Source organism: Dipodomys merriami, unplaced genomic scaffold (assembly GCF_024711535.1).
Source record: "Dipodomys merriami isolate MVZ:Mamm:240054 unplaced genomic scaffold, mDipMer1.0.p SCAF_45, whole genome shotgun sequence".
Lineage (NCBI taxonomy): Eukaryota > Metazoa > Chordata > Mammalia > Rodentia > Heteromyidae > Dipodomys > Dipodomys merriami.
In genome coordinates, this window is record NW_027206013.1 from 11,788,437 (window position 1) to 11,813,270 (window position 24,834).

Below are 24,834 nucleotides of genomic sequence, written 5' to 3' on the forward strand. Positions count from 1 at the left end.
AGCATCAGATGGCCCAGTGAGGTCATTAGTTCATGTTCAGTGTCATCCACAGAACACCTATTACGCGTGAGGCTCTGCTTGATGCTTAGGAGAGGCAGATGGGTATAAATAAGCATGCTCCCTGTCCTCCCCCTGCCTGTCCTCACTAGATGGTTTAGGGGCGGTAGGCATCAAAGTTTTTCTTTTTTTGTTGTTGATCATGGTGCTTGAACTCGGGGCTTGACTCAGGGTTTCGGTGCTGTCCCTGAGTTTTGTGCTCAAAGCTAGTGCTGTACCACTTTGAGCCACAGCTCCACTTCCAGTTTGGGGGTGGTTTATTGGAGATAAGAATCTCACAGATGGGCACTGGTGGCCCACGCCTGTAATCCTAGCTACTCAGGAGGCTGAGATCTGAGGATTTCAGTTCAAAGCTAGCCTCAGCAGAAAAATCCCCATGAGACTCATTTCCATTTAACCACTTATATCCAGATGTAGAGCCATGGCTCAAACTTGTAGAGCCTTGAGCACAGAGAGGTTCAGGGATAATGCTCAGGCCTTGAGTTCAAGCCCCACAACTGACAAAAAACTGACAGACTTTTATGCCAAGGCTGGTTTTGAACTGCAATCTTCAGATTTCAGCCTCCTGAGTAGCTAGCTTTATAGGTGTAAGCTACCAGTGCCCGACTTTGGGGCATCAAATTTTGACAGATATTTTGTACCAGTTTGACATGTGCTCTCAGTTGGAAAGTACATGAGGGTTTGGGAACCCAAAAGTGGTATGTCTTAGCCAGGAGGTAGAAGCTCACACCTGGAATCCTGGCCACTGTGGAGGCTGAGACCTGGAGGATCGGGCCTCCAACCAGGGCAAACAAATCTCAAGTTAACCAGCAAAAAGCCAGACTGGACATATGCCAGCTGTGCACAAGAAGTTGTGAAGAAAGGGCTGGGAAGGTGGCTCAGTGGTAGAGTGCTTGTCTCGCATGCACGAGGCCCTGGGTTCAATTCCTCAGCACCACAGAAAAAGCCAGAAGTGGCGCTGTGGCTCCAGTGGTAGAGCACTAGCCTTGAGCTGAAGAGCTGAGGGACAGCGCCCAGGCCCAGAGGTCAGGCCCCATGACTGGCAAAAAAAAAAAAAAAAAGGAAGTTGAAGAAAGCTGTGTGCTGATGATGTCTCACTTCTGTAATCCTAGCTACTTAGGAGGCTGAGATCAGAGGATTGCAGTTCAAAGCCAGCCCAGGCAGGGAAGTCCATTAGACTCTTATCTCCAGTTAACCACTAGAAAACTGGAAGTCATACCGTGGCTCAAAGGAATGGTGTCCAGGCCCAAGTTCAAGCCCTATGACTGACAAAAAAAAAAAGTTCAAACCTTGGTATAACAACCCTCCCCCCCCTCACTCTCTCTCTCTCTCTCTCTCTCTCTCTCTCTCTTTCTCTCTCTCTCTCTCTCTCTCTCACACACACACACACACACACACACACAAACGCAGAGGCACAAACTAGATTGCAAACTCTGTGTTGAAAATGAAGAGGTCCCCCGTATAAAACCAAAACATTTCTTTCTTCTTGCTTTTGCAAAGTAGACCCTTTTTATCCTTGTGTTGCAGAAGAGGAAACTGTGCTGTATGAGCCCGGGGGATAAGGATTCCTCTTGGTAATGAAAATAGGAGGTGTACAGAAAGGGCGGGCAGCAAGTGCATGCTGAGTCCATGGACTATGATTTGGTCCCTGTGTCTTTCAAATTGTATCTTCCAAGCAAATCAGTCTGAACCACAAGACTATCTAACCAAGGACTGTCATTGGTCTCTGCTTCCTCTGTAGAATGACCTTTTTGGGGTTGCCTTAGTATGGTGTTGAGATGGGACTGGGACTTTGCTGTCTGTTTTCCTTAAGTAAAACAACAAGTGTCTCTGGGCTCAGCTGTACTTGGGCATTTCTGAAGGGCATTCCTACCAGAGCGTGGGGCCTGAGATTGGGCTCACACATGTGACAGGAAGGACTTGGCTCCCCTGATTACCTGTTTGGCCTAATCCTTCCTCCTGCAGGAGGACTATGGAAAGGTAACGGGCTTTGTGTGGGGGTTTTAAGACAGACTTCAGTGCAGATAGCAGCAGGCAATAGAGGGAGCCTGGTATTCCGAGTGCTTTCAGAATTCCTGGAGGGGGGCTGGGAAGGTGGCTCAGTGGTAGAGCGCTTGCCTTGCATGCATGAGGCCCTGGGTTCGATTCCTCAGCACCATATAAGCAGAAAAAAAATTCCTGGAGGGAATGGCATGCAGCCTCCAGAGCTTCTCCAAAGCCTGGCAAGAAAAAGACTTTTTTTAGCAGAAGGGCAGACTGGAGTGGGAACCGGTATCATTTTCCAATCAAATTGCTACTTTCCAGGCTCCTGACAAATTCATAGGAAATATGGCAAGGGAAAGAAAGGCTCTTGAGCCCTGCCCTATCACCTTGTGGCTCTGCCTGTCTTTGATCTGATGCTCTCTTCACCCTGACCCATCTCATAACCACCTTTCCCCAGGCCCTGCTTCCCTCCTGTCTCCCCTAAGTCATTTGGTGGTTGTTCCGCCTGCAGGAAACAAATGTGGAGAGCATCCTGCACTCCTCCCTCCTTGTTGATTTTACCTCATTTCATTTAGAGCATTGTAACTCTTGGTCCTCCTCACCTGCATGCACACACTGGCTGAGTGATCCAAAGGCAGGCCTGATCCTGCTGCATTCACCCAGCCACCTTCTATGGCTGCTTTTGTATGTCTAGGCTTCTCCGCAGCCTCTGGGCTCTGGACTCCCTCCGCCAAGCTGAGACTTGTGCTCTGAGCTCCAGTGCTCTCTGTCCGGGCACTTACCCAGGTTGTTCCTCACTTCTTCCTGGAAAGCCCTCCCTCCCTCTCCCCCTGCCCTTCTGCTGACCCCTGTGTGCTCTGTGCTTATGATGGTCTCTCATTAGTTAGTGCTCGATGGGGACAGACACTCTATCCCTCTTAGCTCAACTCCTATTGGAGGCTAGAATTGGAGCCACCAGTGGTAAAGGTGAGGCTGCCCTGCTGAGAGGGATGGGGGGATGGAAGAGCGGGATGGTGAGGCAGGTGTGAGGAGCTCTACCCTTTTTCAGGGACAACGTTCTGAACTATGATGGCCTCTGGAGAGGAGAGCTGGCCAGGGCACAGATAAGTCCTGGTCCAGAAACCCTAGTTCCCTGGGATTGATTTGGCCTCAGGAAATCAGACTTGTCCTCAAAGGTCCAAGCCATGAGCTGAAGCAGGGGTAGTGTTTCCCCATGGGGGAGTCCCATGTCCCCAGAGCTGTGACTGTTGGGATCCCTCTCCCACAGTGAAGTGGTGAGGACCCACACATGACATTTTGTGTGTGGTTTTGGGTGATTCACAGTTACCCAGAGGTCATGTCTGGATGTCAGACCCAGTCTTCTGGTATAAGAATTAACTCCCTTCCTGAGCACAGGGTGGAGACTGGGGTGGGTGGAGCTCTTTTCCTTTGCCCTGCACTGGGCAGACTCTTGTCCCGGGGTGGGGAGCTGAGCTGAGCCAGCAGAAGGGAGGATGGTGAGAACCTGAGCAGTTCACACTATTCCCATTGGGAGCAGATGTTTGTTGGGAGCTTCCTGGGGATGGGAGGTTGGCCTGTAGACCAGATTCCAGGAGGATCAGCCTTGTGCACTGAGCTCCTCATACCTCTTAGCACAGGGTCACTTGGTGATCCTTTTTATTTATTTATTTATTTATTTTTTTTTTTGGGTCCGGTTGTGGGGCCTGAACTCTGGGTCTGGGCGCTGTCCCTCAGCACTTGGTGATCCTTTGAACTTAGAAATATCTTTGAAATCAGGGAGAGAGATCAGAATTTTGGTTGCTCTTGAAAAACCTGTCAGCATTTTAAGAAATTTTTATTTTGTGTGTGTACATGCATGCATACTGGTACTGGAGCTTTGACTTAGAGTCTTCAGCTCTTGCTTAGAACCCCCCCTCCCAGGCTGGTTGTCTACTGCTTGAATCAGTTTGAATCAGATGCTTTGGAGATAAGCCAGATTTGTCTGTCCAGCCTGGCTTTTAACCTCAACCCTTGGATCTCAGCCTCCTGAGCAGCTAGGGTTATAGGTGTGAGCCATTGGCACCTGTCCTTTTTGGGGGTGGGGTGGGGATGGGGTCAGTCGTGGGGCTTGAACTCTGCACTGTTCAGCTCAAGGTGAGCGCTCTACCGGTTGAGCCACAGTGCCACTTCTGGTTTTCTAGTGGTTTATTGGAGATAAGAGTCTCATGGACTTTCCTGCCCGGGCTGGCCTTGAACTGTGAACCTCAGATCTCAGCCTCCTTAGTAATTAGGATTACAGGTGTGAGCCATCAGCGCCCAGCTTTGGCTCAGTCCTTAAACATGTATCATTCTTATTTTACCAAAAAGTAGGCTGAGGGCATAGCTCAAGTGGTAGAGCACCTGTGTAGTAAGTACAAGTTCAAACTCAGGTTTTTGTTTGTTTTTTGTTTTTGCCAGTCCTGGGGACTGAACTCAGGGCCTTGGTACTCCTCATGCATGCTAGGCAAGCACTCTACCACTAAGCCACCTTCCCACCTCCAAACTCAAGTTTTATCACCAAAGAAGAGAGAAAGGAAGGAGAGAAGGAAAGAGGCAGACCCAGAAAGGCAAGAAATCCTAGAGCATCTGGTAGCCAGGAGAGAGATCTACACTCTTGAGTCTGTGATTGTGAAGTAGAGTGGAGTGGTCTTAGTTCAGGTTGGGGCTCTGTCTGGCCCTCCTACCAGCTCCCTGGACTCCTGTTTCCACTGCTACAGGGCTATGAGGACTTCCTGCTATCTGTCACCCCCACACTGTGTTGTCTTTGCTGTAAGGACGACAAGAGTCCCCAGGATCTTCCCTCAAAAGACATAGATACCAGGAGAACATCGTGGCTGATTCTTGAGCCTGGATTTGAAATTTGTTTCTGTCAGATGGAAGCAGAGGTATTGCTCATGATCAAAAGGATGAGCCCATCTCCCATTCTTTAGGTGTGGGGGAGGAAATGGAGTGGAGCCCTGTATCCATGGAGGTTCACATTACAGTTTGGGGTGCAAGAGAGAGAGGTAGAAGACAAGAAACTGCCCCCTCCCCCTCTCTCTTTCTCTCTTTTCTCTCTTTCTTTCTCTAGTGCCTGGAGCTTGAACTTGGAGCTTGAGCACTGTTCTTGAGCTTCTTTGCTCAAGGCCAATATACTACCACTTGAGCCACAGCTATACTTCCTACTTTTTTTGGTAGTTTATTGGAAATAAGAATCTCATAGCCGGGCGCTGGTGGCTCACGCCTGTAATCCTAGCTACTCAGGAGGCTGAGATCTGAGGATCGCGGTTCAAAGCCAGCCCGGGCAGGAGAGACCATGAGACTCCTATCTCCAATAAACCACCAGAAAACCGGAAGTGGCGCTGTAGCTCAAGTGGTAGAGCGCTCGCCTTGAGCTGAAGAGCTGAGGGACAGCGCCCAGGCCTGGAGTTCAAGCCCCATGACCGACAAAAAAAAAAAAAAAAAAAAAAAAGAATCTCATGGACTTTCCTGCCTGGGGCTGGCTTCAAACTGTGATTTCAGAGCTCAGCCTCCAGGGTTGCTAGGATTATAGGTGTGAGCCACCAGTGCCAGGCTGAAACTTCCACTCTTTAAAAATACATCAGAGGGTGGGGGGGGGGGGGAGAGGGAAGGGATGGTATGGGGAAACAAAGGAGGAGGCAACAATGCTTGATAAAAAATGTATTCACTATCTTGCCCACGTAATTGTAACCCCTCTGTATGATATTTTCACAATAATAAAAAAAGAATTCACAAATTAAAAAAAAACAAACCCAAAACAAAACATCAGAAACAGTAGTGTGACCAGTGCTTGATGAGCTCACTTCTGTGTGAGCTGATCATTTCTGTGGTGACCATTTCCTATCTGGGCCTCAAGATGGGCAGGAGAGGCAGCAGCCCTACTGACAGTCTTTTTTCTTTTTTTTTGGGTCCGGTCGTGGGGCCTGAACTCTGGGCCTGGGTGCTGTCCCTCAGCTCTTGAGCTCAAGGTTAGCGCTCTACCACTTGAGCCACAGCGCCACTTCCGGCTTTTTTCTTTTTGCTTATGTGGTGCTGAGGAATTGAACCCAGAGCCTCAGGCATGCAAGGCAAGCTCTCTACCACTCAGCCACCTTCCCAGCCCCCTACTGACAGTCTTGCTCTGACCCAGGCTTTCTGAACTGCACACTTGCAAAAGGGTGGAAGCAGAGGGTTTCTTCTCCTATTGTCCTGGGAATATCTAAGACAACTGTACTCCATGCTTAGCATAGAGCAGAAATGAGGAGTTCAGGTGTTGAGGGCTCAGGCCAGTATGGCCCAAGCCCAGGTGAGTTTTAGAGAACAAAGCACTGCCAAACTAGTGCCCATTGGCACAACTGAAGGGAGACTCTACTCAAACAGTTTACTCAAACAGTTGCATGTATCTTCCTGAGAGTGTTGTTCTGATACAAGACCTCCTCTACCATTCAGAATCCAACTTCCAAACAAACTTTTGGAATGCTCCCTCTGTGTACACTGGGACTTCCTGTGTGATATTTCTGGGCATTATAGCTGGGTGTTGCTGTTGCCATCTGTCTTGGCTCGCTGGATTGGATTCCCAGAGCCCCAGACTGTCTATGCAATACAACCCAATTCAGGGATGGGGTGGCTCCTGTCCTTCTCTGTCCCCATCAGTTTCCTGGTGTAGCCAGCTGGAAGGCCAGTCCAGACCAAGCCAAGAGCCCTAGAACCTTTTCCAGGCTCAGCCCTAGAGTTGTTGGGTTTCTTTTTGGAGGGACAGTATCGGGCTTGAACTCAGGCTCTAGGCACTATCCCTTAGCTATTTTGCTCAAGGCTGGCATTCAGCCAATTGAGCCACTCCTCCACTTCTGGCTTTTTGGCTTGTACTTTTTTTTTTTTTTTTTTTTTTGCTGTCCCTCAGCTCTTCAGCTCAAGGCTAGCATTCTACCACTTGGGCCACAGCACCACTTCTGGCTTTTTCTGCTTATGTGGTGCTGAGGAATCAAACCCAGGGCCTCATGCATGCAAGGCAAGCGCTCTACCACTGAGCCACCTTCCCAGCCCCAGGCTTGTATGTCTTGCAGGCTGACTACTAGGTCTTGAGCCCCTATTTCCTTTTTGCTTTTTTTTGTTGTTGTTGTTGGTAGTGGGGCTTGAACTCAGCCTGGGTGCTTTCCCTCAGCTCTCAGCTCTCTTCAAGCACTCTACCATTTGAGCCACAGTGCCACTTCCAGTTTTCTGGTGGTATATTGGAGATAAGAGTCTCGTGGACATTCCTGCCTGGGCTGGCTCTGAACCTTGATCATCAGATCTCAGCCTCCTGAGTAGCTAGGATTACAGGTGTGAGTCACTGACGCCTGGCTCCTTTTTGCTTTTTGAGACTGGATTTTGCTGTATAGCCTAAGCTGGCCTCATACCCCCAGTCCTTCCATCCCAGCCTCCTACGTGCTGGAATTATAGATGTGTACTGCCACACTGGCATACAGAATCTTTTTTTTTTTTTTTTTTTGCCGGTCATGGGGCCTGAACTCTGGGCCTGGGCGCTGTCCCTCAGCTCTTCAGCTCAAGGCTAGTGCTCTACCACTGGAGCCACAGCACCACTTCTGGCTTTTTCTGTTTATGTGGTGCTGAGGAATCGAACCCAGGGCCTCATGCTTGCAAGGCATGCACTCTACCGCTGAGCTACCTTCCCAGCCCCGCATACAGAATCTTATGTAGATTCTCTTCTACTCTATGCTTACATGCATCTTCATGTCCCTCCTTGTCAGCCAGGCTGAGAGCACAGGGGTCCCTGTGGATGCATTTTGTTTCAAGAAAGTCTCTTTTCCTGTCATGGCTTCCCAGTGAGACTCTGCAGCCACCATCTGCTTCTTCTCTGTCTAGGAAGAGAGGCAGGGTCCCAATGCAGAGATTTGAGCTTCTGTTGAAATCAGTCTTGCCCTCTTTGGCTGGAAGCATCCCTCCTTTTTTAGGTCAGGGCCTCATGTTCAGTCAGGCCTACCACTTGTAAACCAGTACGGGGGTGGGGGGACTGAGATGGGCCCTTTTTCAGGAGGTGTCAGCTGTCTGTGGTGACACCAGCTATCTAGGGCCCCAGCATTTCCTGAGGACCTGAACCTAGCAGATGACTTTCAAATCTTGTGTGACTGAGAAGACCATGGCTGGATAAGTGTTAGTTCTTCTGAGGAAGCACAAGTGTCATTAAGGGTCAGCTGAGGGCGTGCTGTGGGGTCCGTTAGCCTCTTTCTTCCTCTCCCTTCCACACTTTTTTTTTTGTGGTACTGGGGTTTGCACTCAGGGCTTCCTGCTAGACCTGCATCCATCACTTAACCCCTTTTGCCCTTAAGCCCCCTTTTGCCACTTCTTCCCAGAGCACCTGACCATCTGAGATAGCGGTTTTGACTCCTGTTATGCTCCATAACTGACATCCAAGGTTGTGTCCAGGATTCCATGCACCTCCCAGCTTTTTCTTATTCAAGAAAGGACTTGATGGCTGGGGATGTGGTTTATTGGTAGAGTGCTTGCCTAGCATGTATGAAGCCCTGGGTTCGATTCCTCAGTACCACATAATCAGAAAAAGCCAGAAATGGCACTGTGGCTCATGTTGTAGAGCGCTAGCCTTAAGCAAAAGAAGCTCAAGGACAGTGCCCAGGCCCTGTGTTCCCAGGACTGGCAAAAAAAGAAAGAGAAAAAAGTACGTGGAACACATTTGGGTGGGGCTGGCCATCATGGAATCATCTGGAATCCATACCCGGTGGTTTTCTGAAAGTAGAAATGCAGATTAGCTGCACATATCAATACTTGATTATTGCTAGCCAAGGACAGGTGGTGGCGTACTTCATAGTTGATGGGCAGCACATCAGAACCAGAGGCTGAGGAGAACTCCCTGCTCAGACCTGTGTTTCCCAGAGTGCTGACCCCAGGCATGGAGCAGGTGCGCACAACATTTATACAGGAAGAAACCCACACCACCTATTTCTTTTTGCTCAGTAGTGCTTGGGTGTAGCATTTCGAACATCCAGGTTGATTCTGGGCTCGGAGTCCAGGTCAGTCAATTGTCTGTTTCTGCCTTAGATGGCTGAATTAGTGTTGTACACTGTGGAGCCCTGTCTTCTGAGGATTCTCCTGCCACCTCTGTGAGGGTGCAGCTCTGTGCCTGGGGCAGCCCTTTCTTGTATGCCCACACGGGAGCAGCAGCAATATGAATAGAGCTCAGGAGGAAAACACTTGTCAATACACAGCAATACATTACACTCAAACTTACAGGCTTCCAGCCTGCCTGCTCTTTCTTTTTTTCTTTCTTTCTTTCTTTCTTTCTTTCTTTCTTTCTTTCTTTCTTTCTCTCTCTTTCTTTCTTTCTTTCCTTTTTTCCATTTAAAAAAAATTTTTTTTTGTGAAAATACCATAAAGAGGGGTAACAATTACATGGGCAAGGTAATGAGTACATTTCTTATCAAGCATTGTTTGTTGCCTCCTCCTTTGTTTCCCCTTCCCATCCCCCTCCCCCCCCCTTTTTTTGGTCAGTCATGGGGCTTGAACTCTGGGCCTGGGCGCTGTCCCTCAGCTCTTCAGCTCAAGACTAGCACTCTGCCACTTTAGCCACAGTGCCACTTCCGGTATTCTGGTATTTTATTGGCGATAAGAGTCTCACGAACTTTTCTGCCTGGGCTGGCTTTGAAGTGTGAACTACCCGTGCCTGGCTCCTCCTTGAATTCTTTTGTGCAGGTCCTGCAGCTTGAACTCAATGCCTGGGTGTTGTCCCTGAGCTTTTTATGCTTAAGGTTAGCACTCTACCACTTGAGCCACAGCTCCACTTCTGGCTTTTTGGTGGTTAATTGGAGATAAGAGCATCATGGACTTTCTTGCCTTGGTTGGCTTCGAACTATGATCTTCAGATCTCAGCTGCCTAAGTAGCTAGGATTTACAGGTGTGACCCACCAGTACCCCGCTCCTTCTAGGATTCTTGTTGTTGTTGTTGTTGTGGGGCTTGAACTCTGGGCCTGGGCACTGAGCACTTCAGCTCAAGGCAAGTACTCTACTGTTTGAGCCACAGTGCCACTTCCCATTTTCTGGTGGTTAATTGGAGATAAGAGTCTCAAGGAGCTAGGAACTGGTGGCTCACGCCTGTATCCTAGCTACTCAAGAGGGTGAGATCTGAGGATCGAGGTTCAAAGCCAGCCCGGGCAGGAATGTCCATGAGACTCTTTATCTCCAATTAACCACCAGCAAACTGGAATTAGTGCTGTGGCTCAAGTGGTAGAGTGCTCACCTTGAGCTGAAGAGCTCAGGTATAGCGCTCAGGCCCAGAGTTCAAGCCCCACAGCTGACCAAAAAAAAAAAAAAAGTCTCATGGACTTTCCTGCCTGGGCTGGCTTTGAACCACAATCCTCAGATCTCAGCCTCCTGAGTAGCTAGGATTACAAGCACGAGTCATCAGCACCCGGCCCTTCTAGAGTTCTTGAACCCTTGTGTCATCACAAGGGTTCATCCCAGGCTCTGCGTAAGGCAGAGCATGAGGAAAAGAAGGAGGAGGAAAGAGGACATGGGCCAGCATAGGCAGAGGTGGGGCAGCCTGCCTTTTTTGTTTCCCCACGGGGCTCTGGAGACTGGTGTCAAAGAACTGGAGAGTGGTGACAGACATATGAGGGACAGCTGCTGTGTGGTCCCTCCTTTCTCCAGGGGTGTCCTGGGATGGATAAGCATTGCAGGAAGGCAGTGCTATCCTTGTGGGAGACCCTCCTGTCTGCAGCGTTCACTGATTGAACAGCCCCGGCCTCTGCACCCTGACTTATAAAATGGGGTCATGGAGCCAGGTTCCTAGGAGATACTTAGGAAGGGTTATTTCACTCCTTCCCTCCTGAGCTCCATTCTGCCACACAGCCCTGCTTTTGGTCCCAGTGTCTCTCTGATACAGGCTTGCATTGGAGCTCTGAGCCCCTGTGGTAGGGGCAAAGGCTCCTCTCTGCTTCTTTTTCCTGGGCTTGTTTCTCTGGGCACATCTGTGAAGCTTAGGCAGCTCTGGAATCAAAGTGACAGGATTGTCAGGCAGCTGTGACTTCCCAGCAGGCGGTAGCGATGGGGAGAGCATTGAAGCTCTGCAGCTTCTCTGTGTTCCTCTGCCCTTGCTGGGCAGTGAGTTGGAGGCTGCTGGCTCAGCTGATGTTCTTCAAGGAGGACTTGGAATGAACCCCAGACACAGAGGGGTGAGGTCAGTGGTTTGCTCAGCAAGAAGACCCAAGTTAGTGACGGCTTGTCATAGCTCCCAAGATCCCTGGCTGCTATCCCTGGCTCCAGCCCCTCCCTTTCCCTGTCTGCAGGGAGATGAAAATCAGTGATGCGGATATATTTATCACGTGTCGCCTCTGTGTCAGAGTGGGAGGCCCACGTTTCTATCATCCCCAGCCACCATGATGACGTTCGCATACTTTTTCATTCATTACTCACCATGTGCCCTATGAGGTGTCTGAGTAAACCTCAAGTCCAGAAAATTCTCAACAGGCTGGTGAGTGGTGGATTTGAAGCCATCTGCCTCTCCCCTGGGAGGTCCGTTCTTTCTACTCTACCATGCTGACAGGCAGGTGGGGTTCCAGAAGGGCGCACAAAGAGCTATGTAACTGTCCTAGCTCCCAGCAACACCAGAGCAGCCAAATCTGTGGTATGGATAGGGGTGGCTTTATGTGTGGACAGTGAGGGCTTTGTGGTGCTGTGAAAAACCATCCACTGAAGTCCCCAAGTGCTTGTGCAAAAAGCCTCTTGGAAGCCTGTCTATCTCACAGTCTCATTTGCATTTTGCATTTGGCTCTGTCACGTAGGCTTGCTTTTGATTAAAGACAGTGATTTACATTTTTTGCTCTTGTTTAAATTTGACCCCCTCAGAAGGAGTTCTGCATTTGTCCTAAAGTGACTTCCTATGTCTCTGGCCTCCTTACATTCCCTGGATACGTATGTGTTCTGGATGAAAGATGGTGGTGGTGGTGGTGAGGCACATTCAGAATTAAGGGTAAGAGGACACAGCTGGGGAAAGCAAGGGGCGATGTAGACTGGCTAGAGACAGGTTGCAGTGAGAGGGCCAAGTGCAGAATGAAGGCTAGTTTGGGAGGGCGGTGTGTCTTTTTAGAGATTTTTTTTCCCTATGGTCAGTCATGAGACCTGAACTCTGGGCCTGGGCAATGTCCCTCAGCTCTTCAGCTCAAGGCTAGTGCTCTACCACTTGAGCCACAGTGCCACTTCTGGCTTTTTCTGTTTATGTGGTGCTGAGGAATCAAACCCAGGGCCTCATGCATGCAAGGCAAGCACTCTACCACTGAGCCACCTTGCCAGCCTCCTTTTTAGAGATTTTAAAGACAAGAATGTCAACTCCAGGGGTTCTTCCCCTTGCTCTTAGGCAGAGAGGCTGTTGGATAAGAATAAGCTGACCCTCTATAGCAAAAATAGAAAAATGAAAATAGGCTAGTACCAAACATAGACTTTTTCCATCGGTATTCTCTAAAACATATAACCATTTATTGCAGGGTACTGGTGGCTCATGTCTGTAATTTTAGCTACTCAGGAAATATCTGTGAGACTCTTACCTCCAATTAACCACCAAAAAGCTGGAGGTGGAGGCATGGCTCGAGTGGTAGAGTGCTAGCCTTGAGTGGGGAAAAAAAGCTTAGGGGTGGGCTGGGAATGTGGCCTAGCATGAATGAAGCCCCTCGGTTCGATTCCTCAGTACTACATAAACAGAAAATGCCAGAAGTGGCACTGTGGCTTAAGTGGTAGAGTGTGAGCCTTGAGCAAAAAGCAGCTCAGGGACAGTGCCCAGGCCCTGAGTACAAGCCCTAGAACTGGCCCCCAAAAAAGCTCAGGGGCAGTGCCCAGGCCCTGAGTTCAAGCCTCAGTACTGGCATACACAAACAAGCAAAAACGTGGATTGGTAGATTTCCAGGAAGCTCAGACAAGCAGTATCTGCAGAAAAGGGTATCTATGACAGAACTAGAGTGGGGGTTGTGTGTGGATTTGGATGCCAGTCCATGTTGTTGGTTGAAGAAGAAGAGGCACATGAAATGGGGAGAGGCCCTGTGAAGGGTTAATGAGACTTGGGGCCAGTGAATTGTAGGTACTTGGAGAAGGAAAAGTTGATCAGAGGGAACTGACCACCTAGCTGTCTGAAGAAGGGAGAAGCTCTGGCTTGTACTGCAGCCATTCTGGGCTGTGTTCAGTAGATAAAACTTGAAAATGGGTGCCCTAAAATCAGTAAACATCGCAAAAAAGAAAAAGAAGACAGCTCATCCCAGGAACACAAAGCAAACTTTTGAACTTTTTGTTCAGGTCTCTGTGGGGCTGGTGATGACTCACTGCTGAGCCCCTCCTAACCTCTGTTGGTGATTAGCAGAAGAGAGGCCCAAGGAGCCGCCCTGCTTTGCAACAGACCCCCTTGCCTGGAAGAGCCCAGATTGCAGGAAGGGCCTGGGGTGGATTTGGAACGGCTTTGGAACGGCTGAGGACATTTCCAGTACATGAGTCTCCTGGGCTTGAGGCTGCCTGTCTTTTTGTATATGAATCTGTGTTTTACCCATTGAAGGAACTGTGGGATGGGCCTGGAATATAGCCCTCAACTTGACCTTAAAAGGTGCAGAGTCCCTGGGTGAGCTGGAGAGGTGACTGTAATGTGACTAAGAAAATGCATCCCTGGTATTCTTTTTCTTTTTCTTTTTTTGTTGTTGTCATGGGGCCTGAACTCTGGGCCTGGCTCTGTCCCTCAGCTCTTCAGCTCAAGGTTAGCACCCTACCACTTGAGCCACTGTGCCACTTCCGGCTTTTTCTACTTATGTGATGCTGAGGAATCAAACCCAGGGCCTCATGCATGCAAGGCAAGCACTCTACCACTGAGCCACCTTCCCAGCCCACATCCGGTATTCTGGAACCTCTGTGGAAAGGAAGGGCCGCTGAACTTGGCCATGAAAACTAGTTCTTCTTTAAAAGTTATTATTTATTTTTCTTTTCCTGGTGCAGGGGCTTGAACTCAAAAGGTCTGGGCGCTGTCGCTGAGCTTCTTTTTGCTCAAGACTAGTAGTCTAGTACTCTACCATTTGAATCACAGCACCACTTCCAGCTTTTTTTATGTGGCACTGAGGAATTGAACCTAGGGCTTCATGCATGCTAGGCAAGTATTCTACCACTAAGCCACCTTATCGGCTCCAAGACTAATCGTTTATGGTGTGAGACTCAGCTGCTCGGACAGCCAGAACTGTGGCTGAGAGCGAGCGTGTGCACATGCTCAGAGAACCTAGGCCTCTCCATCTCCTATTTCCTGTTACGGTGCAACCTCCAGAGTTCAATCAGATAAGGAAGCCAAAGCCAGGGGCCTACCCACTGGATGATTCATGGGACCTGGGGGCCCGGTGCAGAGGGGACTGGCACAGTGGTGTCTGCCTAGAGCTCAGGGTGATCATCACAGTTACCTTTCAGTCTTTTATTCCCTTGGATCTCTGCTTACCTGTGCCCTGTGACCTTGGGCACAAGCTGGATACCAAATAAAGTGAACCTGTCGGCACACTCATGTGTCAACCTCTCAAGGTAGGGCCTGGCAGCAGGCAGACCAGCCGCCCTATCAAGTGGGTATCTCCCCTCTCTTCCTTCCCTTCCCTCCCTCCCCGCCAGCAGCAGGTTGAAAAATGCTCCAGACTTCTCCCCTGCTTTCCTGTGTGTCACCCCAGCCCATACTTCCTTGGGGGATATGAGAGTAAGATGGCAGTTCCTGTTGAGTGAAGCATGAGTCAGCGAGGAAGAATCGGTGGCTGAGTCTTCATAACCTCCAGGCATGACTATTAAATATTCAAATGGCACTATGGTATTGATTGCTACTTGCCCATCCCCTGGAGGAGTGCAGTGCCCATTGGGGATTCAGATAATAGGGGCATCTTGGATTTAGACAAATTCCTCCAGAGCTCAAATGTCCTTTGTAAATCCCTCTGTCCCCCGTCATCATCCCTCCTCAGAGCTTGCTACCAGGAATGGTAACAAATCAGATTCTCCCTGTTCTACTGATAGAGAAGACATCCAGAGAGAGAGGGTGGCACATGGGCTCCCATCTTCCCTTTGGCACTGGCTGTCTCCTCTGCTCATTGCTCCATCCCCTTTCTTCCCATTTTCAGTCATTAGGTCGCTCAGCAGTTCATCCGGCTGCTGGGAATATGGCATTGAGCAAGACAGACATGGCCCCTGCTCTCTTGCACTTAATTCTTGGAGAGGAGACCATTGACAGGAACTTGGCTTGGCAGGGGAGGACCCTTCAGAGGTGGAGTTCCTAGTCCAGGCCCTAAGTCCCTAGGCTGGGTGAGGGCAGAGTGATCTGGTCTAATTGTGGATTGCCCCTTACTTGCCACTAATCTGCCTTTCCTCCAGGACTGGACAGGACGGTTATCAGGATAAATATACCCAGCTCCCCATTCCTGGGGAGTTACTCACCCAGTCAAAGCACCCTTTGCGGATTAGATTACCTCTGTTCTAACAGCTCAAATGCTCAGGCCTGGAGGAGGCGTTAGGGGCTGGGGGCAGGGAGAGGGTGCTGCCTTCCTGCTCTCTTCTTCCTAATCTGGAAGAGCCTCACCAAAGGGGCCCTGAAGAGACCATCCTGAGCTAGTCCAGCTGTTTACATTGCTTCTTCCTTAGGAAGGGCTGAGTCCCACTCACTGCAAACAACCCCAGCTCACAGAACTTTAAGGGGCCAGCAACTCTTCTGTGACACTGGTTGCCACCAAGGCTGCTCAGGCAATCAGCACTGTTGCTGCATCCTCCATTGCCCATAGTTTTGGACTCAACAAGATTGGGGGGGCGGGTCTTAAGGCTAGGCTTCTGTAGGTGCTCTGTGGGAGGGGACTTCAGGAGTTTGGGTTTCACAAGACACCACAAGCAAGCACAGTGTTTGCAATCATGGACCGTGATCATAGTCACAGACGGGCTGGCCAGGGCTGTTGGGAGGGCCCTTGAGCTGTAGCAGTCACTTGCTACCTGTGTGAGGGCTTGGGAACTGTTTGCTGTTCCTTCCTCCTATTTCTCAGCTCCAAAGGAAACTGCCTGGGGCCATGAAAACTGAGTTCAGCTGGCCTACAGAAAGAGGGCTTTGAAAAGAGTATGCTTGCTGTGGACCTCTGTTAGGCCTCCAGAATGCAAGGCCTGGTGGAGTGAGTCTTCCTCCTAGCTAGAGCACCATCCCTCTCCTAATGCCTGGGGCTGAAGCTAGAAGGTCTGGAGTCTTGAGGTCTGGTTAGTGGGTGAGAATTCAGGCAGGGCAGCCTGCCAATCCTGGGAAGAGAGAAAATTGGCCCAAAGCTCAGTATTTACCTGTCCTAACCCTATTCCCGCCTGGGGTTTAGAGGTGGAGATCTGGTGCTCCAGGTTTTGTTTTGGCCAGAATGGGGCCCTTCCTGCTGGCTCAGGATTGCATAGAATGTTGACTTGGGGAGGGAGTTGCTTTTCTTTCAAGGGCTGAACACTTCTGTGAAGGATCTCCCTGGCCCAGTACCTCCAAGTTACTGACAGTATGCTGTTTCAAGCCCTGTGCTAAATGGACACTTTATGTTTGCCTTCTTGTCTGTCTGTCGGTTGGTTGGTCGGTCTGTCTGTCTGTCTATCTATGCTGGTCCTGAGGCTTTAACTGAGGTCCTGGGCACTGTTGTTGAGCTTCTTTGTTCAAGGCTAGTACTCTACCAATTGAACCACAGCTCATGGACTTTCCTGCCCGGGCTGGCTTTTGAACCTCACTCCTCAGATCTCAGCCTTCTGAGTTGCTAGGCTTACAAGTGTGAGCATCACTCTGTTGAGTCCTATGAATAAAATGGTCATTCCTATGGGGCAGGAGAGGAAATATGAAGCACTATCCAAACAGCTCAGCCACTGACTGGATAGCATGTGTTGCTCTGAACCCCTTTGTGCAAATTGTAACGTCCAATATCCTCAGAACCTGGGAGGAGAGAGTGGAAGCTCTGAGTCTTGTGTTTCTCTCCCTCATCCCCCCACACACTTGAGCCATCCTGGGTGAAACTTTATCTCATCTCTCTTGGCACCTGTCTAGCACTAGGCCTCTGGTCTTGACAGTCTTTGTCACATACTAAGATGTGGTGGCCATAGGTAGGAGGAAGCCTGGCTGTGAAAGGGCTCTTACTTGTTTCTTTGCTCCATTCGCAGTGGAGGTAGAAAGGTTTGGCCTTCTGTCGGCCTCTCAGGGTCTGTCTTTCTCTGTCTCTTCTCTTTTTCTTTCTCTTGGTGCTGGGTACTGAACCCATGGCTTTATAAATAACAGGCTCTGAACTGAGCTCCACCCTCAACCCTACTTACTCTCTATAGCGCATTATTGAGTGCTGGGTGTTAGTGAGCCAGCCTGGTTTTCCAGAGGGTGGTATGGGGATGAGGGGACTCCAGTCTCCCTCCACTGAGCTGGTGTGGGAACTTCAGGGGCACTGACAGCTGCAACACTGGGAATGTGGGTGGACTGGCCCCTCAGGTTCTTCTCTGGCAGGCTGGAGATGTCAGCTGCTTAACCCTCTCAAGGCTACAGATCTTAGGCTTCCACCCACTTCCAGAGGATTACAGTGGTTGCTCAGGCATAGGAAAGGGCCTCTGCACGGTGTGTCGGTGTTGCTCAGGTCAGACAAAGCCGGGAAGTGGAGATGGGGTGCCTGCAGATACCACTGGAAATGAGGGAACATGTCCCTTTGAGCAGGTGAACAACTACATGTCCTTGGGTTGCACCTCCAGAAGATAGTGTTACAAGCGCAGCCTCAAAGTCTTGGCACCCAGGAGACTTTGTGTTCCACTTAGTAGCGTGCTCTACTTCTGCAGCTCAGCCAACTTTTCTCAGGATTAAAACTCATGTGGCTCAGAGCTCCCTGGGTCTTCCCCAACTCAGTTGGAAAACTCTGAGATTGTCTGCCCAGTGGCAGGAAGCTGATAGGACAATGGCGCCCTCTGGTGGTTTGTGGCAAATGTCTGCAACTCTCCCTCAGCTGAATATAGCTATGTGGCCTGACTGGGGACTTCGTACCACATAGATTGCCCCCAAGCTTTGAGCCTGTTCTCCCTCAGGCTTCAGTAGCTCTTTCTCTCTTCTGTGGGTGCAAGTGCCAGGGCCTATTTCTGTTGGGCCTCAGAGGTAAGACAAAAAGAGGCTGAAAACCCCCCAAAAGAGCTTTCTCCTGCAGAGTGACTTGAGTTTGGATGGTCTCAGTCTAGATCCAGAAACTTAGTGATGTTGAAGAACGTTTGAGGCCTCATTAGCCTAAATGAGTGTCCTCAGGCACCACCTGAGGACCTGGAACCTGTCCTAGCATGTGGGAAAAGGTGTGTTCCAGAGTTCTGGTGGTCTCTGACACTTTCCTTGGGGTATGAATAGAGTTTCTGAGCATACCCCTTTGGATATTTTGAGCTGGGCAGAAAGTTGAAACTATGGCTAACCTATGGGGAGCCTCTCTGGAGGAGGCTTTATCTGCTGGTGGGCTGCTTTCAGTGGCTGTGTTCCTGGATCTGTTTACTCAAGCCAGGGAAGGAGTTTGTTGCACTGGCAAGGGGACTTTGGCCCTTAACCATTTTGCAACCTGTGAGGAACTGTCTGGCATCTGCACCCTTTAGAATTCAAAGTAAAGTTCAGAGTCTACACCTTGTCTGCCCCCTGTACTCCTGTCTTCCTTGGGTGCATCATGGGCATCTTGGGGGATAGTGACCGTAAGTCCTGTCCACATCATCAGGCAAGGACTAAGGATGGAGAGGGAAGAGGAAGATGTAGCAGAGGTCCTGTGCTGGGCTTCCTCTCTCAGCTAGAAAATGATTTGGAGAAAATTGGGAAATGATAGGCCTTCTCCTTGACATCTGCACAGGCTGTACTTGGAATGTTACTTTATTACTTTATTTTTCTAGTGAAGATTGTCATGTCCACATCTCGCCCAGATCCTACCCTTCTTGGAGGAGGATCTTCTCTTCTCTTCTTTTTTTTCTGGATTTCACAAAGTAAATAAGTTCAGATGTTTGCAGTTCCATCTGTTACCTCTTATAACCCTGACACTGATCCTGAGGTGTAAGTTATGCACCAGATCTTACCAAGGAAAGTAAGGGTCGGAGAAGCTGAGTGATTTGCCCTCCAGAACTGCAGATCACTTTTCCACTTCTCACCCTCCCTCAGGACCAGTGTGATCTGTTGTCTCAGTGCCCTAGGACTGCACCCTCAACCAGTAATCTAACCAGTTTGTGTATCTGTTGAAAAGGGCCTGTGGAAATCACAAGCCAGCATCCAGTCTGTAACTCAGTGCTTGTGGGGCTTGATGAGTGGGCAGTGGAATCCCTAATTCACAAGTGTTTAGCAGGAAAAGCTGACCATCTGATTTCAGCTGAGTGTCTAGAGCCTAAGAGACTTTGTTCAGAGCCCAGCAATGTCATTTCATCCATCTTTGGCAGCAGGAGACAAGCCTGCCTCTGGACCTTTGTTTTGCTAGTGTCATGGTGGGGAGGAAGGCAGGTAGGACAACTTACTGCTGCTCCTATCAGGGTTACACTTGTTGCCTGCCCTGAGTAGTCTGGGGAGGTTTCCCAGTTGGCTCTGCACATCTTGGAGGAGGAGGGACCCCACCCTTGTGGGGTTGGGCCCAAAGGAAGTAGGGACACTGTGGAGCCAAGGCAGCAGGTGTGGCCCTAGAGAAACCACAGGGATTGGCCTTCAACACTAGTTCCTTTTCTGCTGTTTCCTAGACTCCCTGTAGTTCCGGTTTGTTGGATGCAGGAAGTCAGACCTCCTCCAGAGGGCCTGGAAGGGAAGGGGGTTGCATGAATTGACCTTCAGAAGTAGGAGACCAGGCCCTGTGGTCGTGATCTTAGGCCTTCTGGGCATCTGTGGCCAGCCTAGGGGGGTTAGGCCATCAAGACAGGCAGCCACGGCAAGGTGTGGCCCCACAGTCTTGGGTAAGAGCCTTGCTTCCTTCTCTCTTCTCTTTTCTGGGTGGGAGTTGGACTGGGGACAGGGTTGCAAGGAAGGATTAGACTGGCAGCTCTCAAAGCTTGGACCTTCTTGCCATTATTGACGTCAGACTCTAAATCTGAGGTCATCTTGCTGTCACAGCAGCCTCTTGCAGGCTTGTGGATTCTGAAGAGTCTTGGAGTCCTGCCCTCCCTCCACCTCAAGCCTAGCATCCAGTGGGACCCTCCAGTGCAGTGATTTGCTAGCAAATGGGGAATAAATGCAGCTATTGCCTTTTTGACTATTATCCTGAGCACTGGGGATTGGAGAGTGAGCAGGTTCTGGAACACAGCAGGAATGAGGGTGCAGCACCTGGGGCTGGCTGGGCTGTGCCCTGGGAGGGTCCTGGGTAGGGAAGGAGGAGGTGGGAAGGTCAGCAGCTCCCACCCTTGCCCTTCTAGCTGTAACCTTCATTGTCTGCAGACGGGGAGACACAAGGTTCCTACTGGGGGCTGCTGGGGGCTGGGGTAGCGGAAGCTTGTTCTTAAGGGCCTGTGCTGCTGTTAAAAGCAACTTAACGGGGCCTTGGAGCCTCTGGGGCTGGGCCACTTGCCAGGCTTTGGAACACAGCCAACAGAGCAGCAGAGCAGACCTGTGAGAGCCCCCACCCCCTGCCAAGGGGATAGCGACTATTGCACTACTTCACTCCAAGCTCCCCCTCCTCCCTCCCGCCCCCAGCACCCACACACCTTACCCCATATCCTGGAGCCTCAGGAGGAACTTGGAGCTTGGGGTTCTGCTTCTACTTGGTCGAGAGGGCAGGGAGAGAAGAAGGGGACCCCAACTGTCTTTGGGCTGAGAGAGCCTAAACGCTGAGAGTTCAGTGAGGTCCTGGCACTGCTGGGCCCCTCCCTGTGACGTGGGGCCCCTCCCACCCATTCTCCTCCGTGCCCTGCGGAATCGGAGTTCCAGGCAGGCATTTCTCACTTGGCCCAGCCAACAGCACAGCTCTGTCAGGAGGAACGCAGAGCCAGGCGCCTGACACCCAGAGGTAGGAGAGTCCCAAGCACTTTCAGGCTGGGCTTGGGGAAGAAGAGAGCAGTTTTAGGAGCCAATTCTTTGCTAGGCTGGTCTGTGCTGGCAGCTTCCTGTCCTGAGGCTAGTCATTTCTCCCTGGGGTGGGGCAGGTGCCCAGCAGTCATTAGCTCTTGAGGTATAGGCAGGCGGGGCACTGCCCCTGGAAAGTTTCCAAGAGGCCTGGCGCTCACCTTCTCCCTGTACTTGCTCTTCACAGACGCCCTGCTGGCGGACTTGGAGTCCACCACCTCCCACATCTCCAAGCGGCCCGTGTTCCTGTCCGAGGAGCCTCCCTACTCCTACCCAACTGGAAACCATACCTACCAGGAGATTGCAGTGCCGCCGCCCGTCCCACCACCCCCCTCCAGTGAGGCCCTCAATGGCACCATCCTCGCCCCCTTAGACCAGTGGCAGCCAAGTGGCTCCCGATTCACCCACCAGCAGGTAAGGTGCCCCCCAAAGGAGCTTATCTAGCAGGGGCTTGGGGAGCTGAGGCAGGGGGGCATGGCTGTTCCCAACCGGACATTGCCCTTCCTACTCACCATGTAAGGGGGGCAGTGACCAATTATTAATCATCTAGCCAGACTGGAAATTCCCTGATCAGACTGGCTGTGAGCAGAAGCTGCCTGGAAGGCGGGGCGGGGGAGAGGAGGGAGGATGAGCACTGGGGCTACTTCTGTTCCCTATTGCTGTCCTTCCCTTGGGAGAATTTTCAGTGCTTTTTTTTTCCTTTCCCTATAGCCTCCATCCCCATCACCTGTATACGGCTCCAGTGCCAACCCTTCCAGTGCCTCTGACCCCGACGGTGTTGGCTCTCCGTGCTCCCGAGCCGGTGAGGAGGAGCACGTCTACAGGTACCACCAGCCCAGCCGGCCTCCTGCTAGGAAACCTGGCTTGGGTGGGAGGTAACGGCTTTCAGGGGTTCTGTCGCCAGAGTCATTGGTTTAACTCCAGAAGGCCGTGAGGTTCCTGGCCGCTCCCTGCCCGCTCCCCTGCCTTTCAGCTGGCCCTGGTCTTGTCAAGGACATCTCCATATAATGGAGTGACCACGCTGTTACAGCATAGCTGTTACAGCTGCTGAGAACCTGAAGCAAGACTTCCTTCAGGCTCCTCACCACATCCTTTCCCTACCCTCTGCTTGCTTGTCCAGAGACACACTTTGTCTGTTCTAACTTACGGGCCTTGGGAATTTGGGGAGCAGTAAGCCAGCACAAGGCTGAGGAGCTCCTCTCACTTAACTTCCTCTGCTCGTTAAAAGCTTCCCCAACAAGCAGAAATCAGCTGAGCCTTCACCTACCGTCATGAGCTCCTCCCTGGGCAGCAACCTCTCGGAACTCGACCGCCTACTGCTGGAACTCAATGCCGTGCAGCATAATTCTCCAAGTTTCCCTGCAGGTAGGCTTGGGGCCCTAGGCTACCTGTCGACCTCCAGGTCCTTGAAGGGCTCAAGGGTTGAGCAGCCTTTTTTTTTTTTCTCCTTTCCAAGATGAGGCCAACTCAAGCCCCCCACTCCCTGGGACCCTGAGCCCTCACTATGGCATCCCAGAGAATAACAGTCCCCTGGGGACCAAAGGTGGGCCTCTGACGAAGGAGAAGCCAAAGAGGAATGGAGGCCGGGCCCTGGAGGATGTACGGCCCAGTGTGGAGAGCCTCTTGGACGAACTGGAGAGCTCTGTGCCCAGCCCTGTGTGAGTATCCACAGCTCTCCTCAGGCTGGCGAATGTTTTCCCCAGCCAGGGCCCAGGCTCCAGTGTCCCTAAGTGTCTGTTGTTTCCAGGCCCTGGGTTTACAATTTAGTCCATGGACACCATTCTTGCTGTCAGCCAGCCATTACTAATCAGAAAAGGCAGGCATTGTTCATATAGAGGCTACCTGTGTTTAGCGGCTGTGAGTTCAGGCTTTGTAGCCCATAATAGCATTCAAATTATGGCTCTGCCAGTTGCTCTTTGTGAGTGCTCAGGCTCTTTCCAAAAGCCTGGGGTGGTGGTTTATTCCTGTAATCCCAACATTCAGGAACTTGCAGCAGGAGGATCAAGAGTTTTGAGTCTGGTCTGAGCTATACAGTTGTAACAATCCAAAAACCAAAAATGGGACAAGCAGATAATTCACCTTGATAGAGGTGAAACCAAACAATACATGTGAATGGTTTTGGGGTCCTAGCTGCTGACCACCCACCACCCATGGTGTGATCCTGTTATTGTAGTAGGTTTACATCCATGTATAGTTGTGGAGGATACACCCGGGTGCTTGGATGTGTTTAACGTGTGAACTTCCCTTTTGGGCCAGAGGCAGAGGAGCCTTCCTGGCAGAGGTTCTATTTAAGCTGCCCTATCTTCTCCCTAGTCAGTTCACCTCAGAGCACTGTCTCCTGGCTGACAGACCCCCCTCCCCCCAATGATGGGCCCCCCAGAATAATGGACTCTGGTGGTCTCCTGTGGGGTAGGCATCAAGACCGCAGGGTCAGAGCTGAAGCATTAACCTGATCCCCTGCCAAGCCTGGGGCTGGCTTCCGGGCTCCCCCCTGACCCCATGCCTGCCCCTGCAGCCCCGCCATCACTGTGAACCAGGGTGAGATGAGCAGCCCACAGCGAGTCACATCCAGCCAGCAACAGACGCGCATCTCCGCCTCCTCTGCCACCAGGGAGCTGGACGAGCTGATGGCTTCCTTGTCAGATTTTAAGGTGCCCTTGGCCCCCCTGTCTTCCTTACCTCCCCCCTCCCTTTCTTTTCCTGCTTACCTCTGTGTGAGTAGCTGTACCTTGGTACCTAGGTGTTGGGGTGCTTTACCTGAGTTAAAGATTCATAATGTCCCTGGCCTTGGCAGGACAATATGATGCCTGGGAGGGAGGCCAGGCATTCTTCGGGGATTGAGCTCTGAGGAAGCCAGTGAAGGCAGAAAAGCCAGGAAAGTGCTCAGCAGGGACATTCCTTCCTCCCTTGGCAGCACCCAGGTCAAGGGGGTCAGGAGGCTGGGACATAGAGACAAAGAGCCCTGTGTTGATGGCTAGTCTCAGTGGGGGAGGGGATGCTCTACTGGGCGCTGGGGGCCTCAGGATCCCATGCCTGGGAGGTCACTTCCCCCAGAGCCCCATCTCCCACGCTAGCTGTCCTCAACACATCCTCTTTCTTTCTGTCTCTGGAAATTGAGTCCACAGGCCTCTCTTGCCTGCCTCTTCCTATCCTCCCTTCCTTCCCTCCAGGCCTGGCTGCAGGGGCCTGAGTTCCCAGGAGACTTGTCTGGGAAACCTAACCTGCCCAGCCTTTGGGCCTGGCCTGCACGGGGGACCCCACCCCGTCCCTTCCGGGCCCCTCCAGTCCTGCCAGCCTGCGATATTTTATTTAGAGGATGCAGTGTCTCCGCAGGCATTGATATTGACAGAACTCTCCAGTAGTTGCTGACTTCAGCTCCACATGGGTCAGCTAGGGACCTTCAGAATACAACTTAGGGAATATGAGAAGGGAAGCAAGCTGTTGGTGCATTCTTGGCCCCAGTGGTGCCTCCTGCCTCCCTCCAGCTGGGGCTTGCATGGTGGGTTGAATCCAGGCTTGTGAACCTTGCTGCCATGATTCTGAGGAGCCAGCAAGAGGCAAGACAGTGGATTTGGTGGTGCACTGGCCTGTGCTGGTGTGCTCCAAAGGTTGCTTGCTTTCTAAGACAGCTGGTGTCCCACGCCCCGTGAGGAGAAGCTGCACTGCTTCTGGCTGTGCCCAAGAGCAAGGACTGGAGACGGGAATCCTCTGGGAGGGCGGCACAGCAGCTGCTTCACATCTGGGGCTGACCTCCCTGGTTGCCTCACCTTAGTCTTCTTTACATCTAC

At 51.2% G+C, this 24,834-nt stretch overlaps 1 protein-coding gene across 3 annotated transcripts in view; it reads left to right on the forward strand.

Moving 5' to 3' along the window:
• Positions 1-24,834, forward strand: part of LOC138808469 (paxillin) — a 50,882-nt gene that overhangs the window by 17,430 nt on the left and 8,618 nt on the right. For all 3 annotated transcript variants that reach the window (XM_069994737.1, XM_069994735.1, XM_069994736.1), the window contains exons 2-6: positions 21,234-21,460; positions 21,758-21,870; positions 22,275-22,411; positions 22,503-22,704; positions 23,562-23,697. In XM_069994737.1, coding sequence (XP_069850838.1) covers positions 21,234-21,460; positions 21,758-21,870; positions 22,275-22,411; positions 22,503-22,704; positions 23,562-23,697 — 815 coding nt within the window. The remainder of the gene's footprint in view (positions 1-21,233; positions 21,461-21,757; positions 21,871-22,274; positions 22,412-22,502; positions 22,705-23,561; positions 23,698-24,834) is intronic.